The sequence below is a fragment of the Carcharodon carcharias genome, chromosome 11 (assembly GCF_017639515.1).
Source record: "Carcharodon carcharias isolate sCarCar2 chromosome 11, sCarCar2.pri, whole genome shotgun sequence".
NCBI classification, from domain to species: domain Eukaryota; kingdom Metazoa; phylum Chordata; class Chondrichthyes; order Lamniformes; family Lamnidae; genus Carcharodon; species Carcharodon carcharias.
The window spans coordinates 108,826,715-108,846,994 of record NC_054477.1 but is presented as its reverse complement, the minus strand read 5'-3'; the positions used below and the strand labels follow the sequence as shown (position 1 = coordinate 108,846,994).

Sequence of the window (20,280 nt, the reverse complement as noted above, 5' to 3'; positions counted from 1 at the left end):
GCTTGGCCTCCTGAGGTCCCCAAAATCACAGAATCCAGTCTTTAGCCAATTCATTCATTCCATATAATCAAGAAATGGTTGGAGGTGTTGAATACAGCAAAGTCTGTGGGCCCTGACACCTCAGCTGTGGTACTGAAGGCCTGCGCTCCAGAACTAATCGCAGCCCTAGCCAAGCTGTTCCAGAATAGCTACAACACTAATATCTGCCTGACAATGTGGAAAATTGCTCAGGCATGTCCTGTCCACAAAAAACAGGACAAACCGGTTTGGGCAATTTACCACTCCATCAGACTGCTCTTGATCATCAGCAAAGTGATAGAAAGTGTCATTGATAGTGCTATCAAGTCGCACTTTTTATAGCAGTAACCTGCTGAGTGATGTGCAATTTGGATTCTCCCAGGGGCCTTCTACAGACTTCCTTACAGTCTTATTCCAAACATGGACAAAAGAAACAAAATAATTCTAGAAGCAAGGAGACAGTGACTACCTTTGACATTATGGCAAACTGAGAATGGCATCAAGGAGCCCTAGCAAAAATGAAGTCAATGGGAATCAGTGTGAAAATTTTCTTCTGATTGGAGTCATAGCTAGCTCAGAGGAAGATGATTGTGATTGTTATCTCAGCCCCAGGGCATCACTGCAGGAGTTGCTCAGGGTGGAGTCCAAGGCCCAGCCATCTTCAGCTGCTTCATCAATACCTTCCCTCCATCATAAGGACAAAAATGGAGATGCTTGACTTCAGAGTCATTTGGACCGGAAGAGTTAACTCTAGTTTTTCTCTCCACAGATGCTATTTGACCACCTGAGTTTTTCCAGCATTTTCTGTTTTTTGATTTCCAGCATCTGCAGAATTTTGCTTTTATATTGGGAATTCTGTGGTGTGTAACTGATTACTGACTCCCAAAACCTGTCCACCATCTACAGGCACAAGTCAGAAGTGTGATGGAATACTCTTCACTTGCCTGGATGAGTGCAGCTCCAACAACACTCGAAGCTCGACTCCATCCAGGGCAAAATGCCTGCTTGATCACCCTATCCACCACCTACATTCACTTCCTCCAGCACCGGTATAGTGACAGTAGTATGTAAGATGCACTGTAGCAACTCACCAAGTCTCCTTTGACAACACCATCCAAACCCACAACATTATCACCCAGAAGGACAAAGGCAGCAGATGCATGGGACACCATGTCAGTTTCCCTCTAAGCCATACCATCCTGGCTTGAATCAGTGCTGCCATTCCTTCACTGTTTTGCTGAGTCAAAAACTTGAGACTACCTTCCTAGCAGTGAGTGTACCTATGCCACAAGAATTGTAGCATTTCAAGAAAGTAGCTCATCATCATCTTCTCGAAGGAAATTAGAGATGGGCAACAAATGCTGGCTTTGACTGTGATGTACACATCCCATGAAAAGATAAAAAATCTTTTGTTAGCTCCTGAAGCTGCTTCTGCCTTACCCATAGTGACAGTATCTTTAGTAATACGACCTCACGGATCTTAACTTTCCCCTTTGGTAACTGAATTTAGAGCAACTGCTCACCGCTTGCTCTTCTCCTTGCTTTATTTTCCTCTATTGCAATGAACAAACAAATAATTAATTGAACTTTTCTGATATGTATTTCTCTCAGCTTAATTCTGCTGGCTGTTCCTGTCAGTACCTCGCATGATCTTTCTTGCCTTGGTCTCTACTAAAATGCTGGTATTGCCATGGTTTGCTTTTTCAAAGTTTCTGTTACTGATTCAATTTTTTCATAGCCTGACTGTTTACTCTCCAAGACCAATTCTCCAGACACTCCCTGCTGTTTGTATGCCATCCAAGATTTTCCCTCCAGAACCTTCTGTACCCTGTGAGTGGCGGTTGATCGGTTATCTGGGTATATGGTTCAACCAGGAGATCTCGCTTTTTTGTTTGGCTTTGCCCAGTGCTTGATGCTGGGACTCTTTATTAGCCTGAGAGCTCCTACATCTACCTTGTCATTCCCAGTCTTTCTGGTTTAAAATTGGCATGTGGTAGCTTAAATTATATACAATTTCCAATAGCTATTGGTTTTGGTGTGGACGTGGGCATGTCTTTTGCCTATTTGTCTTGCCCTAATTTTTTGTTGGAAATGTTGCAAGGAGATCTTTTAATTCTACCCAGTAAATTCTGCCCAGTAAAATCTGATTGTATCAAAGCCTTGTACCAAAGCTTTGGGGATACCTATCAGGGTGATGACAGTGCCTCACAAGAAGTGAGATGAACTGCATTACGTACTTTGTTGTACTTTGTTTGTTTAGTTACCTAGAATTATAATGTTCCTGTTAACCCCTTTGGAGTCTTTGGTCTGCAGTTAATAGATTGAGTTGCTTTTGATATTGTCACAATGCACCAGCCTTTCATTTTAAAACACTAAATTGTTACATTAAGGACTATTAAGACAAAGTCTTAAAATATAGGAATTTTGAGAGGACTGTTGCCAGAACAAAATGAATATGAAGCATTCAAAAGCAACACTTTAATTACAGTACTATTTCCCAATTAAGCGTCATCTCTCTTCTGTACTCTCTAAATTGCATATCAGTGAAATCGCTCATCATAAAGGGCTGGGGTTACTAGATTAAGTCAGATTTTCAAATGGAAAAAAAATGCTTTTCACTTGATTAAAAATTGCTCTCTTGTTTTATAGAGGTTGTCGAAGATGCCAACAAAGCGCTCATGTTGAAACCAAACTGTGCTTTGGCATATCTTAGAAAAGGGTGAGTATGTTTAACTATGTGTGTAGTTTATTTCTGTCACTACCTGACTGCCTTGTATTCAGGTGCAGTGAACTGCTCACATAGGAACTGTGTCTCTTTATTATATTTTAATCACCAATGAAACATTGATGCTTTCATGTTTGGGATCGACTTTCCCATGTGCACAAAATTTGTCTATCAGCAAACTTATCAAAGAATGGAGGATTGTGAATGCTTGCTTGAGAATGAAATTGTTGTTACTTGTCAAACATGTCAATATGAATCTGATGAATCAGTAGGAACAAATAAGGAAAGAATTGAAAATTGTGAACTGAACAAAAAGCTAAAGTTAGTTGGAAAAATGCAAGGTATGGGAGCTATGCTGCAAGCACATGTTGCTTGTAATTACTATGTAAGCTACAAAATGACCTTTTGCCTTGTTGCAATCTTTATGAACTGAATTTATTTTTTAAATAATTGTTATTGATGTATTTTAAACATTTAGACGCATTAAATGCATTGTAGGGGTTTCACGTGAGGAGTAGAAGGCAGATTTATGAGGCATGCTGGCACTGCAACTACTCGGGTGGTTGGTAGTTGGATATAGCAGTGCCCAGGCAACATAATTTGAGTGGTTGACTTCAAAACTTGATTAATCAGATGTGGTCTTTCTTTCAATTGGCAATCATCAAGCATTTACAGCTTATGTGACTGAATATGTCGAAGTAACTATCACTCTCCTTTTAATTTGATATCCTTTCTTGTATATATTCTGAGTTTGAAGAATTGGAGGCAACCTGGGAATAGGTGGAGAAGAAACAATTGGGCCTCGCTCTATTTATGAGATGGTGCACGGGGGAATAAGTATTCTGAATGATCCAAGGAAAACTACGAGGGAACAAACTCTCATGGACCATGAAGCAACTAAGCAATTTCACGAGACTTAGGTTACCTATGACAAGTGTTGCAAAACCTAGTTTCATAATTTGTATGTTTAGAATATAATTTTTCAATTTAGGAATTTGTGTTATATGTAAACTAAATGGAAACATCTAAGAAATTGGTAAATAACTCTACATACGAACTAGGAGCAGGAATCGGCCACTCAGCCCTCAGGCCTGCTCCGCTATTCTGTTAGATCATGGCTGATCTGATTGTAACCTCCTGTCTACTTGCGATAAACTTTCATCCCATTATTAATCAAGAATCTATCTAGCTGTGCCTTAAAAATTTTCAAGGACCCTACTTCCACTGCCTCTTGAGGAAGAGTATTCCAAAGACTCAAGTCCCTTGGAGAAAAAAAGTCTCCTCATCTCTATAATGAGCAACCCCTTATTTTTAAACGGTGACGCCTAGTTCTAGATTCTCCCACAAGAGGAAACATCCTCTCCACTTTGTAACGACCCCTCAGGATCTTAAAAGTTTCGATCAAGTCACCTCTTACTCCTCTAAATTGCAATGGATGCAAGCCTAACCTGTCCAACCTTTCCTCATAAGACAACCCACCCTTTCCTGGCATTAGCTTAGTAAACCTTCTCTGAGCTGCTAATGCTTTTGCATCTTTCCTTAAATAAGGAGACCAATACTGTAGACAGTACTCCAGATGTTGTCTCACCATGCCCTGTACAACTGAAGCATAAGCTCCTTACTTTTATCTCCAATTCCCCTTGCAATAAACGATAGCATTGTATTAGCTTTCCTAATTACTTGCTGCACCTGCATTCTAGCCTTTTGTGATTCATGCACTCGGACATCCGGATCCGTCTGAATCTGAGCTCTGCAATCCCTCACCATTTAGATAATATGCTTTTTTCATTCTTCCTGCCAAAATGGACAATTTCACGTTTACCCACATTATACTCCAATTGCTAGGTCTTGCCCCCTCATTTAAATATTTATGTCACTGTAGTCCCCTTACGCCCACTTCACAACTTACTTCCCCACCTATCTTTGTCATCAGCAAATTTAGCAACCATGCCATCTGTCCCCTTATCCAAGTCATTTATATAAAATTGTAAAAAGTTGAGGCCCCAGCAATGATCCCTGTGGCACACCACTCGTTACATCCTGCCAACCAGAAAAAGATCCATTTATGGCCACCCTCTATTTCCTGTTGGCTAGCCAATCTTCTATCCATGCCATTATATTACCCCCTACACCCTGAGCTTTTATTTCCGGCAATAATCTTTGATGTGGCACCTTATCAAATGCTTTCTGGAATCTTAGTACAGTACATCCACCAGTTCCCCTTTATCCACAGCACATGCGAGTCCTTCAAGGAACTAATAAATTGGTTAAATATGATTTTCCTTTCACAAAACCATCTTGACTCTGCCTGATTGCCTTGAATTTTTCTAAGTGCCCTGCTAAAACATCTTTAATAATAGCTTCTAACATTTTCCCCATGACAGATGTTAAGCTAGTTTTCTGCTTTCTGCCTCCCTACATTTTTGAATAGAGAAGTTACATTTGCTATTTTCTGATATAATTGAACCTTCTGTGAATCTAGGGAATTTTGGAAAATTAAAGCCAACGCATCAACTATTTCACTAGCCACTTCTTTCAAGACCCTAGGATGAAGTCCATCAGAACCTGGGGATTTGTCAGCCCGCAGCTCGCAACAATTTGTTCAATACAATCACCAGAGAACTGGTAATTTCGCTGAGTTCCTCCCTCCCTTCCATTTCGTGAGTTACAGCTATTTCTGGGATGTTACTTAGACCATAAGATGTAGGAGCAGAAGTAGTCTATTTGGACCATCGAGTCTGCTCTGCCCTTCAATGAGATCGTGGCTGATCTGATAATCCTCAACCCCACTTTCCTGCCTTTTCCCCATAACCCTTGATTCCCTTACTGATTTAAAAATCTGTCTATCTCAGTCTTGGATATACTTAATGACCTAACTCTACAGCTCTCTGTGGTAAAGAATTCCACAGATTAACAACCCTCTGAGAGAAGAAATTCTTCCACATCTCTGTTTTACATGGGCGGCCGCTCACTCTGAGATTATGCCTTCTGCTCCTAGACTCACCCACAAGGGGTAACAAGCTCTCAGCATCTACCCTGTCAACTCCCCTAAGAATCATATGTTTCAATAAGGTCGCCTCTTATTCTTCTAAACTCCAATGAGTACAGGCCCAACCTCTCCTCTTAAGAAAATTCCTCCATACCCGGGATCAACCTAGTGAACTTTCTCTGGATTGCCTCCAGTGCTAGTATATTGTTCCTTAGATAAGGGGAACAAAACTGTTCACAGTATTCTAGATGTGGTCTAACTAGTGCCCTGTATAGCTATAGCAAGACTTCACTATTTTTATACTCCATTCCCTTTGAAATAAAGGCCAACATTCCATTTGCCTTGCATATTATCTGTTGAACTTGAATGCTAGATTTTTGGGATACATGCACGAGGACCCCCAAATCCCTCTGTGTTGCAGTTTTTTTCAGTCTTTCTTCATCTAAGTAACATTCAGCTCCTTTATTCTTCCTGCCAAAATGCATAATCTCTCGCTTTCCCACATTATATTCCATTTGCCACGTTTTTGCCCACCCACTTAACCTGTTTATATCCCTCTGTAGACTCTTCATGTCATCCCTCATCCAAGTCATTAATATAAATTGTAAATAATTGTGGCCCCCAGCACTGATCTCTGTGGCACTCCACTAGCTACAGGTTGCCATCTTGAAAATTCATCCCCCCCCCCCCTCCGTGTCCAAAATCTGCCTTCTATTAATTAGCCAGCCCTCTATCCATGCTAATATACTAACCCCATATCTTATTAAGTAGCCTTATGTGTGGTACCTTATCAAAAGCCTTTTGGAAATCCAAATATATTACATCTACTGCTTCCCCTTTATCTATCATGCTTGTTACCACCTCAAAGAATTCTAATAAATTTGTCAGGCATGATTTCCCTTTCATGATGCCATGCTGATTCTGTTTGATTTTATTATGCATTTCTAAATGCTCTGCTATTACATCTTTTACAATAGACTCTAACATTTTCCCAATGACAGATGATAATCTAACTGGCCTATATCTACCTGTTTATTGTCTCCCTCCTTTTTTGAATAAGGGTATTACATTGCCAGTTTTCCAATCCTCTGGCACTTTTCCAGAATCTAAGGATTCTTCGAAGATTAAGACCAGTGCATCTATTATCTCTGCAGCTATTTTCTTTAATATCCTAGGATGCAACCTATCAGGTCCAGGTGACTTATCGGCCTTCAGCCCCATTAGTTTCCCTAGTACTACTTCTCTAGTGATAGTTTTTGTATTTATTTCCTCCCCCCACCTTTTGCCCCATGATTATTTAGTATTTTTGGTATGCAATTAGTGTCTTCTACAGTGAAGACTGATAGAAAGTATTTATTCAACTCCTCTCCCATTTCCTCGTTCCCCATTATTATTTCCCCAGCCTCATTCTCTAAGGGGCCTATATTGACTTTGGCTCCTCTCTTCCTTTTTATATACTTAAAGAAGCTCTTACTGTTCGTTTTTATATTACTTGCTAGCTTGCCTTAAAAGTTTATTTTCACCCTCTATTTTTTGGTCATCTGTTGGCTTTTGAAACTTTCCCAATCCTCTGGCTTACCGCTAATCTTTGCCACAATCTATGTTTTTTCTTCACTTTGATACTATCCTTAACTTCCTTGGTTAACCATGGTTGGTTTATCCCCGTCCTAGAGTCCTTTTTCTTCACTGGGATATATCTTTGTTATGAGTCATGAACTATTTTCTTAAACGTCTGCCACTTGTTCATAAACCACCTGTTCTGCTAAACTCCTTTCCCAGTCCACTCCAGCCAACTCTACCCTTATTCCTATGTAGTAACTTTTTTTTAAGTTTAGCACAGTTGTTTCCAAACTAAGTTTATCACTCTCAAACTGAATGCTAAATTCCACCATGTTATGGTCACTGTTTCCTAGGAGGTCTTTTACTCTGAGATCATTTATTAAACCTGCCTCATTACACATTACCAGATCCAAAATAGCCTGATCCCTGATTGCATCCACGACATATTGTTCTAGGATGCTGTCCCGAATACACTCTATGAATTGTTGCTCATGCCTACCTCTGCCAATTTGATTTTCCCAGTCTACATAAAGATTAAAATCACCCATGACTAATAAACTGCTTTTTTTACATGCCCTCATTATTGCCTGATTTATTCTCTGTCCTACAGTGTAGCTATTGTTGGGGAGCCTATAGACTACTCCTGCCAGTGTCGTCTTCCCCTTCTTATTTCGTACCTCCACCCTTATGGATTCCACATCTTCGGATGCAAGATCATTTCTTGCTTTTGTACTTATTCCATCTCATACTAACAAACCTACCCCACCACCATTTCCTTTCTGCCCATTCTTTCAAAAAGTCACATACCCCTGAATATTTAGCTCCCAACCTTGATCTTGTAACCATGTCTCCGTAATGGCTATAATATCATACCGTTAACCTCTATTTGTGTCATTAATTAATTTATTTTGTTGTATCCCCTCTAGTGAAAACCGATGTAAAATATCTATGCAATTCATCTGCCGTCTGCTTACTTTCCATTATTAATTCCCCAGGCTCACTTTTTATAGGACCGACACTCTCTTTGTTAACTCTTTGCTTATTTAAGTATCTTTAGAAGCTCTTACTTTCCGTCTTTATGTTTCCAGCTAGCTTCCTCTTGTCCTCTGATTTTTCCCTTTTTTATTAACCTTTTTGTCATTCTTTGCTGTTCTTTATATTCTGTCCAATCTTCTGACCTGCCACCCATCTTTGCACAATTATATGCTTTTTCTTTAAGTATGATAACCACCCTATTGTGAATGCAAATCAAATAAGCTTGGAGTTAATTACAATTAAAAGATAACATGTTTATCTTACAAGGTCAGAGGGAGAGGGGTAAAAATTTAAACAATGGCTGGCCTATCGTTAAGTTAGTAGTACCAGAAGGTCAACTTACATAATTATATCTTTTATTGAAGTATGTAGTTCCCAGATAAAAAGAAGTTAAAGGTAATTGGTGAACAAGGGGGTTCCTTAATGGGGACAAAGGCCTGGAAAAAGGGTCGTAAAACTCTATTGGAATAATAATGTAAACTGTTCATATGGGTTACAGAATCAGAGTTGTGTTGAAGGTAAAATAATTTGTTTAATGTCGAGAATATCCCGAAGCATGCCATGTTGTCATAAAGGTGGGCTGTGGGGGTTAGAAATTTAATTTAATACAGAGGGCAGTTGTAGTTTTGGTTTGAAGCAGGCTGCTGCTCGGAGTTGAGAGACCAACTGGAGGTGAATATTAGTCAGACCAGCCTAAGCAGAGAAAATACTAAGTTTATTGCTCACCATGTGGATTGTGGATGGGGCTCAAGCTCAGTTTAACATTTGAGAGGGGGAAAGAAGCTGGAAGATTTACCTAGCTAGAGAAAGAAATCTAGTGTTCCTCACAGTGAAAGACAGTTAGCCTTGTGGTTGAAGGCTTGTGAAATGTAGTGAAGCTTAAGTTTGAGCTGAGAAGTCCATTGCCATGAGGTTTTGAAGAGAAATTTGAGAATTGCTTAGCCAAAAGCTAATGGAAAGATCCCCATGAAATTTCATAGCTGGAACACCAAGGAGAAATTAAAGTAAATCCCGGAGGACTGTGACATACTTTTGGATTGGTTCCTAAAGAATTGAATGAACCTTCAAGATTTCGTTAGATAAGGGGACTCTTGGGGAAGTAAGAAGTAATATTATTATTTATAAACTATAGTGTTAAGTTAGTGGCATTTGCTTTGTTTGATTTCTTTCTGCATACAATAAAGTTTTTGTTTAAAAACATGAAGTCTTGTGATATAGTTCTGTCAGTTAATTACTGGGGGGGTGTTTGGATTTTGCTTTTATGTTAACGATCTCTACTTGGATCGTAAGACAAGCCACCATGTAAATCTAACTAACCCTCAAATTTCCAGAATGCTCCAGTGACATCAACCCTCAGGAATTTAAACTGCTTATGTGACTGTAGTTTCAAGAAATAGTTCCTGCTGTCTAATCTGATTTTTTTGACTATTTTAGAGGAACGCTGTAGAGTCCTATTTCATTTTAAAAGTGTGCAGAGATGAGTAACTACAACTGTTCCAGGTACCAGGAGTTGGAAAAGTTTTAAAAACTAGAAATTTGGGTTAGGAGTACAAAGCCATTGGGATGTTTTTGTTTGCATTGAGGTTTCTAACTTGATTGTATGAGTTATCAAGAACAGCAGTTGAAGTGGTAAGCAGAAAGAGAGATGTTGAAGGTTATGTTGAGTGATTTGTAGATTAATTAGAAAGGGCCAAATGTTCCTATCCCAGTCATAACTATTCTGTTTTTACTCGACAGCCAATTTGGTAAGACAGCGAGAACCCAGGGAAAAAATTGTCACCTCAGTGCTCCAGAAATGACAGTGATATCTTCTCTCAAATCACCTCATTATTATAGGATCGGTTTAGGGGGAAGTCATACTAGAAACAACTGGGAACTCCTCATGTAGTTCAGGTCATGAACTCTTTTCTAGAAAGGTTATTCCTGTTGGTTATTGAAGGGATAGGCAGTGAACAAATGCTTTTGATAACGAATCTTTGGCTCGAGTGTTGCAGAAGCTGCAGCTCTAGGGTGACTCTCCTAAGGCAGGAAACACAATATTTAACTTGATGGTCTTTTTATGGCCAAACAAATGTAACTTGCTTTTGATCTGTTTAAACTTGAAGATTTTGCTATTCTGCTCTAAAGAAAAGCTTGAAGTGGTAACATTCCTGCATGTAATTGAGCTAAAGTATAAATTGTTCAGGGTAGGTAAGAAAATTCCCACAAAGTATTAGAAGTACAGTCTGGGAGTCCGCAATATATGTGCTCTCCTACTGCCTGTAATCAGTTTTGTATGGAAAAAGATGTCTTTTCTTACACTTGGAATGTATATTCCAATTAAATAATTCGGTAGCAAGCTTTCATGAGTTTAAAGTAAACAAGGTTATTTATTCTCACACACTTACCCCAAATTACTGCAATGTTACACCACACGCGCACGTACACACACGCACACATGCACACGCACACACAAAGAACTTTTACAGATTACAGTTAATTCAGTCTCTGATTTACAATTATGGGGTCTCACGTTGAGATCATTTTCCAAGTTGAAGTGAGGGCCTTGTAAAGCAAGGGTTCACTGCAGGTTGCAAGGTTTCTTGTAGTTCAATATCCAGGAGGTTGGTTCTCGGGTGAACTTTGAAACTGGAACAGGTTAAGTACTTCAGCTGCTTAATGACTTGCAGCAAGTTTCAGAGTCTAGTTCTCAGACTGGCTGAAGACTGGTTCTGATGGATCTACTGGGTCTTGGGATTACAAGGGGTGGTCTCTGAAACTAATCTTGACCACATAAGCACTGGGTTAACATTTCTGAGGTCCACACAGCCCAGTTTGGATTTGGAAGGCCATCATGGTACATAAAAAAATTCCCAATTTCCTGTCTGGATGTCTTACCAATTATCTGAAATCTGTGTTCTCTTGTTACTGATCCGCATGCCAGTCCAAACAATTTTTCCTAACTGCTCTGATCAAAACCCCTCATAATTGTAAATATCTTTCTTTAATTTTTTGGCCTTCCAACTTCTCAAGTCTCCACATAAATGAAGTCCTTCATCCCTGGGACCATTTTTAATTCCTCTCTGGCTACGGGGGATGTGCCAGAGGACTGGAGAACAGCTAATGTGGTTCCACTATTTAAGAAGGGTTGTAGAGATAAGTCAAGGAACTACAGGCCAGTGAGTCTCACATCAGTGGTAGGGAAACTATTGGAGAAAATTCTGAAGGAGAAACTCTTTCCCCATTTGGAGAGGTAAGGTTTGATCAGGGATAGTCAGCATGGCTTTGTCAGAGTGAGGTCATGCCTAACAAATTTGATTGAATTTTTTGGGGAGGTGACCAGGTGTGTAGATGAGGGTAGTGCAGTTGGTGTAGTTTATATGGATTTCAGCAAAGCCTTTGACAAGGTCCCACATGAGAGACTTATAAAGATGGCAAATGCACATTGGATACAGGGTAATTTGATAAGGTGGATTCAAAATTGGCTTTGTTGTAGGAGACACAGGGTGATGTCAGAAGAATGCTTTAGTGACTGGAAGCCAGTGTCCAGTGGCGTACCACAGGGATCTGTGCTGAGCCCCCTATTATTTGTCATTTATATAAACGACATAGATGACTATGTAGGGGGTAGGACTAGTAAGTTTGCGGATGACACAAAGATTGGCTAGGAGGTTAACAGTGAGGTTGAGTGTCTTGGGCTACAGGAAGATATAGATGGGATGGTCAAACGGGCAGATAAGTGGCAAATGGAATTTAACCCTGAAAAGTGTGAAGTGATACACTTTGGAAGGAGTAATATGACAAGGAAGTATTCAATGAATGGCATGACACCAGGAAGTTCTGAAGAACAAAGGGACCTTGGCATGTGTGTCCATATATCTCTGAAGGCGGAGGGGCATGTTAATAGGGTGGTGAAAAAGGCACATGGGGCACTTGCCTTTATCAATCGAGACATAGATTACAAAAGTATGGAGATCATGTAGGAGTTGTATAGAACCTTGGTGAGGCCACAGCTGGAGTACTGTATGCAGTTCTGGTCGCTATGTTATAGGATGGATGTGATTGCATTGGAGGCTGTGCAGAGGAGATTCACCAGGATGTTGCCTGGGGTGAAACATTTAAGTTATGAAGAGAGGTTGGATAGACTTGGGTTGTTTTTGTTGGAGCAGAGAACAATGAGGGGCGACCTGATCGAGGTGTACAAGATTATTAGGGGCATGGACAGGGTGGATAGGGAGCAGCTGTTCCCCTTAGTTGAAGGGTCAGTCACAAGGGGACATAAGTTCAAGGTGAGGGACAGAATGTGAGGAAAATCTTATTTGTCCAGAGGGTGGCGACGGTCTGGAATGCGCTGCCTGGGAGGGTGGTAGAGGCGAGTTGCCTCACATCCTTTTAAAAAGTACCTGGATGAGCACTTGGCACGTCATACCTTTCAAGGCTATGGGCCAGGTGCTGGTAAATGGGATTAGGTAAGTAGGTCAGGTGTTTCTCGTGTGTCGGTGCAGACTCGATGGGCCGAAGGGCCTCTACTCCACTGAGATTCTGTGATTGTAGTAAATCTCTTTTGCACTCTTGCATTGACATCCTTCCTAAAGTATGACACCCAACATTATTTACAGTCAATACTTCAGATGGATCTTAACTTTGGCTGCAGTGCAGCCATCGGTGACACCGGATACAAGAATTTTTTTTGGCAACTGCAATTAAATTTCCAGTAGTTATGGAAGGACTTTGTTCAGATACTTTAATTGACTGCTGCACAAGTCTTGTTCCTTTTGTGAACTGCCTTATGTGCGCAACTGAATGTTAGAAGCCTGTATAAGCTTCTTAATTCATATTTTCATTATGTTTTAAGTTTTTGATGTTAACACCTTTTGGGATACCAGCTGGGGTTTATCTGTCAATACGACAATACTACCAAAACAATAATTTCTAAACCTCCAATCTCTCAAGATTCTCATGCGAAAACCTGAAAAAATATAAACCCAATAGGATTGTGTTGCCTGGCCTTTGAGGGCTGTTTTCTGTACACCCCTTTATTAAGATATTGACCTGATGAGCATTTAAGCAGGCCGTGGCTTCAAGTAGCCCATATCTTTCTTTGATGACTGACACTGACTTCATCAGATGAACTGCCTGACCTAGGGAGCATGTTCTCGAATAACATTGGTCCCAAGCTGCAAGATTTGAATCTCTCAGAATCTCAGAATTGTTACAGTACAGAAGGAGGCCATTTGGCCCATAGTGTCAGCACCTACTTTCTGGGAGCAATTTGCCAAGTGCTACTGCTCCACCTTCTCATAGCCCTGCACATTCTTCCTTTTCACCTAACAATACAATTCCCTCTTGAGTGCCTTGGTTGAACCTGCCTCCTGATAGACTTTATCCCTGGCAAAACTAATTGAATGAGGGGCTACCTTATTTTGAGTTAATTATTGTCCAAATATCTACCCTCAAATAATTCCTACTGCTGCTGAAATTTAGCTGCAGAAGGCAGGATTACTACAGTTGCTGCAATTGATTTGTTTTTGCAAGAGAAAGTATTCTTCGAACTGAATGCCAACTAGTCTGACAAGTTCTTACAGGTAGGTGCATGCTGGAGGATGAACCAAATGCTGCACCAATCGCAGTCCTTTTTAAAACCTTTACTCTTGGAAAGGCCCAGTCAGCTGTTGTGCTTCCTCTTTTGTAATGGATATCTCTGGTATTACTGAAAGCACTTGACACAGTCATTTATAAAGCACAGTATTGCATGATAACAGGTTTAACCAATTTATTGTATTCTTATCACTGCCATGAATGAATAACTGGTTTTAAGTGGAAAGGGAGATACACTTTGAAAATACTTTTATTATTTGAGGGGCTTTTTTCCCAGTGGAGCAACTTTAGTAATAGTTTATAATCTGAATATTTGCTATTCTTTCAAGTTCCAACAGGTTTAACTGCAATTTGGCACTTTTTACATTTAACTCCATTTTGGCACTTTTCTCTATCATAGTTTATAGTTACGTAAGAAGTATATTGTTAAACAAGTAGTGAAATCTTGACGGGAGCTCTTTGTAATTCCAAGCTATGCATTTATTTTAGAATAATTGAGAATTAAACCAGTAAAGTTTTAGCATTAGTTATTTAGCTGGAGTTTATATTTTTCTTCAAAAGTTGCCTTTTTCATATCTTCTCTTCATTTAGAATTGCGGAGTATCACTTAAAAATGTATCAGTCATCAATGGAGTCCTTTACAAGAGGACAGGAGCTAGATGGTAGGTGTTTTAAATTCTTATATTAGAAAATCTTTTTGCTGCTTTTTAACTTCAGGTTATTTCAGTAATTAGTCCCTCATTGTTGTATTTGATTTGTTAATAATTGGATCCTTGCGTAATAAATACTCTTAAATTGTTTATCCTTTACACACACATTCTTCTTTCACAAGGCCTTGATAAGCTGATAATGAGTTATATTTTGGTCAACAGAAGATGTGCCTGTGAAGCCAGTTAACTCCATTTGAATATTAGTTTCATCCATCTACTCCCCAATTAATGTGTTTGGCTTAGCTCAGATATGGTGTGGTATCCAAAAACAATTGCCTGACAGAAAATTCAGCCAAGGTCCTTGTTTTGCATTATTATGTAGCAGTGTCCACGAGAAGTGTGTTCATGTTTGAGTAGTGAGGATGGAATTGTGCTGGGGTCGAGGTGCCATGCTGGTGAAATAACTTGGCAGCATTCACTTCAGGAGTAGAAAAGTAGTAGGTTAGTAGCAGTAGTAGGTTTAGTAGCAGTAGTAGGTTTACACAGGAAGAAAGTTCACTTTAGGTGGAGAACTGCAAAAGCCTGGCTTCTGGAATGTGGTAGGGGAGTGGATGAAAACTAAGAGAAATAGAACTAATAACTTCCTCCCTCTACCACTCTTATTTCTGAGAAATGGGATAGTGAGAAATTTCGGTCTGAGACTAGTGTTTAATAAAGGCACTTACGAGGGTATGAAGACAGAGTTGGCTAAAGTGGATTGGGAAAATAAGTTAAAAGGTAATATAGCAGAGAGGCAGTGGTAAACATTCAAGGAGATATTTCATAATCCTCAATAAGATATATTCCGTTGAGAACGAAAGACTCTACGAAAAGATGCACTATCCGTGGCTAACTAAGTTATCAACGGTATCAGATTGAACGGAGATGTGCATTGCTGCAAAGGTTAGTGGTAGGCAAGAAGGTTGGGACAATTTTGGAAACCAGAAAAGGATGACCAGAAAATTAGTGAGGGAGAAATTAGAATGAGAAAACTATCAAGAAATATAAAACATACAATAAAAGTTTCTACCTTTATATAAAAAGAAAAAAAGTAGTGACATTGAGAATTGGTCCCCAAGAAGGTGAGATTGGGCAATTAATCGTGGGAAACAAGGAAATTGCAGAGACTTTGAACAAGTGCTTTGTATCTGTCTTCACAGTAGAAGACACAAAAAGCATCCCAAGAATAGTAGATAAGTAGTAGGCAAAAGGACAGAAGATCTTAAAATAATCGTGCTCACAAGAGAAAAGGTACAAGGAAAGCTAATGGGACTAAGGGCTGACAAGTCCCCTCTACCTCATGGTCTGTATCCAAGGGTCTTCAAAGAAATGCCTGCAGAGATAGAGGATTGTGATCTTCCAAAATACCCTAGATTGTGGAAAGGTGCCAGCGGATTGGAATACTGCAAGTTTAACACCACTATTCAAGAAAGGAGGGAGACAGAGAGCAGGAAGCTTTAGGCCAGTTAGTCTAATGTCTGTTATTGGGAAAATGCTAGAATCCATTATTACAAAGGCAGTAGTAGAACATTTTTAAAAAGATGCAATCAGGCAGAGTCAACATGGTTTTGTGAAAGACAAATCCACCTTTGACGGATTTTTAGAGTTCTTTGAAGATATAACAAGCAAGGTGGATAAAGGGGAACCAGTAGATGAAGTGTATTTGGATTTCCAAAAGGCATTCGATAAATGTCACATTAAAGGTTACTTCACAAGATAGGAGCTCATGGTGTTGGGGCAGTGATATATAAACATGGATAGCGGATTGGCTAACTAACAGGACACAGAGTTTAGGTGAATTTTTAGGTTGGTAAACTGTAACTAGTGGAGTGCCACAGGAATCAGTGCTGGGGCTTCAACTATTTAAAATCTATATTAATGACTTGGATGAAGAGATGGATTGTATTGTAGCTAAATTAGCAGATGATACAAAGATAGGTAGGAAAACAAATTGAGGAGGACACAGTCTGCAAAGGGGTATAAGTAGGTTAAATGAACAAGCAAAAATTTGGCAGTTAGAGTACAATGTGGGAAAATGTAAGGATTAATGACAGGATTAATAGAAAAGCAGAATGTTATTTAAATAGAGAAGCGCTACAGAATGCTTCAGTATCAAGGGATCTGGGTGGCCTTTGTATATGAGTCACAAGGTTAGCATACAGGTACAGCAAGTAATTAGGAAGCATATGGAATGTGGCATTTATTGTATGAGGGGGTGCAGTATAAAAGAGGGCAGTCTTGCTACAGCTGTACTGGGCATTGGTGAGACCATACCCGTAGTACTGTGCACAGTTTTGCTTCCCTTACTTAAGGAGTGCTAAACGTGTATTGGCAACCATTCAGAAAAGGTTCACTGGGCTAATTTCTGGGGCAAAGGGGTTGCCTTGAGGTAAGGTTGAACAGGTTGGGCTTATACTCATTGAAGCTAAGAAAAATGAGAGCTCATCTTACTGAAACATATAAGGTTCTGAAGGAGCTTGACAGGGTAGATGATGAGGGGATATTTTCCTTTGTGTGGAAATCTAAAACGAGGGTGCACAGTTTATAAATAAGAACCTCCTATTTAAGATGGGGACAATGAGGAATTTCTTCTGTCTCAGATGTTAGTCTTTGGAATTCTCTTCCACAGAGAGAAGTGGAGGCTGGTTCATTGAATATAGTCAAGGCTGAGTTCGACAGATTTTTGGTTGACAAGGGAGTTGAGGGTTATGGTGGCAGGCAGGAAAGTAGGAGAATGGCCACAATCAGATCAACATGATCTAATTGAATGGTGGCTCAGGCTTCTCCTCATGGCCTCTCCTTTTTCTTGTGATCTTATGATTTATTTCATTTAGCATCCAAGACTGGTGCTCACCTCCCTCCAATCCTTCACTTTCCTCTCATTCTCAAACCTCTGGCCTCTTGTCATCACCCTCCCTTTGTGCTATTGTTGCCTTCATCTGTCTAGGCCCCAGTGCTTGGAATTCCCTCCTTCTAAAACTTTAGAAACCTCTTTTTATATAAACTTTGTGAATTTTCTAATCACATGGTCTGCTTACAAAAGGGATGTATTTGAGTTTATCAGGCCATCCTTTTTGAATTTCAGCCTCCATGATTAAATCAGGGCTTTTGTAGAATTATACATGTAGCGCAGTTGCAGCACATGTGGCCTCTTTAGACAGTGGCATTGTTTTTTCCACTTGAACTACCAAGTCCATTCCTGTACTATTTGAATATTTCAGACAAGCTTATCAATTCCCTTGGTGTTTTTGTTTGTGTCCTAATAAGGAAACTTTTAAGGGCACGACCATGTAGATATTATAAATTTCCCTTGGATGCTACACTTGAAATATATGCTCCCTTTGAGTACAGCTTTCAACTGAGTGCAACAACATTGACTTGCATTTGTGGAGAATAATGGCCAGTTTTGATGTTTGCAATACCCAAGTAAGTTGAGGACCATGTGAAACGATTACAAGCAAATTAAAGAAAAGGAAATTAATGGTTGTTAGAGAGAGAACAGAAGGAAGGTTTAGAGGGAAGCTTCGTTGATCAACAAGATATTTAAAAAGACCAGGATGTTAATCATGATTTTAATTGCCTGCTTATTGGCTAAGATGTACCAGAACACAATGCAGAGGAGTAAATGAATCTTGAGGTAATACAAAATGGTTTTCTTTCTAAGTTCAACCAACGGATAACATGGCTAAACTTCTCTGGATATAATCTTCAGTATAGTGCATGTGGGAACATTTAGGACCTGGTCATCATCGCGTTCAAACCAAATTGCTGTTTATGGTGTACAGAAAGGTCAGTGAGATAAAAACATCAAACTTCAAAGAATTGAGAAGTGAGTTACAGTTAATCAGAATGCAAAGGAGACTGGAGTGAAAAATTGAGAAGCATTAAATATAGTCATCTTTCAGATTAAGCAAACAAATTGAAGAATAATTTGCGTACTGAAGTCAGTGGAGTAGAACTTTGGATAAGCAGAATGCTTAAAAAAATACAAAGACCAATAAACAGCAGAAGTGGATGGGTGCAGGTAGAGAAGCACTGAAAGGAAACTCATTTCAGAAACACATTTCACAAAGTCACTTAGCAACCAGAGCCTTCAGATACAATTTGACTATTGATAGAACTGAAAGGAAAATGTTGGCACAGCACATTGCAATGGTAAATATTGATAGAAAAACTTGATCGAAAATCATGACAATGTAAAGTAGTGTTTGTAGACAGGAAGTGCATGCATTCTTTCTGCAAGATTTTTAATTTACTAGTCAAATGTGGTTGTGCACAGAGTAAGCTCTAGTGTGATGCTTAAGTAATGCAGAATTGGAGATCAAGAGGGAAATTTGATCAGGGTGCAGCTGTACTGTGGTCCTCATTTTCAAATCAGACATTTAGACCTTTTTTTGATATGTTTAGGTCTTGCTATAACTATAATTTATGAAATTAATGATAATTTGGTAACAAGTAAAACTTTGTTGGTCCATATAAGTTTCTTTGCAACACAAGTTACCGAGTAATGCAGAATCCTGTGGTACTGTAGCTCCATTTCTGGTGAGAGGGCATAATTAGAGTGTGACAAGCTTCCAGCATAAATGTGTACATAGGAATTTGTAATGTAAAAGTTGACTGAAGTGTGAAAACAGGAAGTGAAGTTCCAGAGAAGAAATGTATGCAAAAGTAAGGTTTTTGAATCTCTTAACAATGCAGCGTAAGTATTACATAGCTAGCAGGACTCAATGTGGTAGAACATTTACACGGGTATATGCAATGTTATATAGTATATATTACCTGGAAACCTCATATACACTGCAAATATTACAGACCTGCATCATGTTTTGCACATCAGATTCCGCCTGCCTCATAACCAACAGACATGTTATATTTAACAGTGGGGAAAGGTGTCATTTGTGATGCACTTGAAAAACAATTGGAAGTGGGAAGAAACTTCTAGGAATGAGCTGTCCAAAGTCCCCACTTTTGGCTGCCTCTTATAATTGTTAATGGCGCAGAAAATTCAGAGGTTTTTTTTATTCTTCCATGGGATGTGGGCGTCGCTGACAAGGCCAGCATTTGTTGCTGATCTCTAACTAACTGCCCTTGAACTGTGTGGCTTGTTAGGCCATTAAAGACGGCAGTAAGGGTCAACCACATTGCTATGGGTCTGGAGGCCAGACCAGGTAAGGATGGCAGATTTCCTAAACAAAAACAGAATTACCTGGAAAAACTCAGCAGGTCTGGCAGCATCGGCAGAGAAGAAAAGAGTTGACGTTTCGAGTCCTCATGACCCTTCGACAGAACAGTTCTGTCGAAGGGTCATGAGGACTCGAAACGTCAACTCTTTTCTTCTCCGCCGATGCTGCCAGACCTGCTGAGTTTTTCCAGGTAATTCTGTTTTTGTTTTGGATTTCCAGCATCCGCAGTTTTTTTGTTTTTATGGCAGATTTCCTTCTCTAAACGATACTAGTGAAGCAGATGGGTTTTTGCAACAATCAGTGAAGATCCAATTCAATTTCACCTTATTGTCTATACATTAAAAAATTATATCTAAAGAAATAATATGAAAAAAAATTATTCTGTCACAGAGATCTAACTTTAAAATATGTAATTAAAACTATTCCGATGCATTAAAATAATCAGTGAGTTCCGTCCTGAGTACATATATCATCCTCGTCCATACATCAAATTCCTGTGAAAAG

General features: G+C 39.5%; 1 protein-coding gene across 2 annotated transcripts in view; it reads left to right on the top strand.

Annotated features, from left to right (window-relative positions):
• The window catches only part of sugt1 (SGT1 homolog, MIS12 kinetochore complex assembly cochaperone), a 146,380-nt gene that overhangs the window by 16,870 nt on the left and 109,230 nt on the right, over window positions 1-20,280 (top strand). For both annotated transcript variants that reach the window (XM_041198953.1, XM_041198954.1), the window contains 2 exons: window positions 2,668-2,737; window positions 14,496-14,566. In XM_041198953.1, coding sequence (XP_041054887.1) covers window positions 2,668-2,737; window positions 14,496-14,566 — 141 coding nt within the window. The remainder of the gene's footprint in view (window positions 1-2,667; window positions 2,738-14,495; window positions 14,567-20,280) is intronic.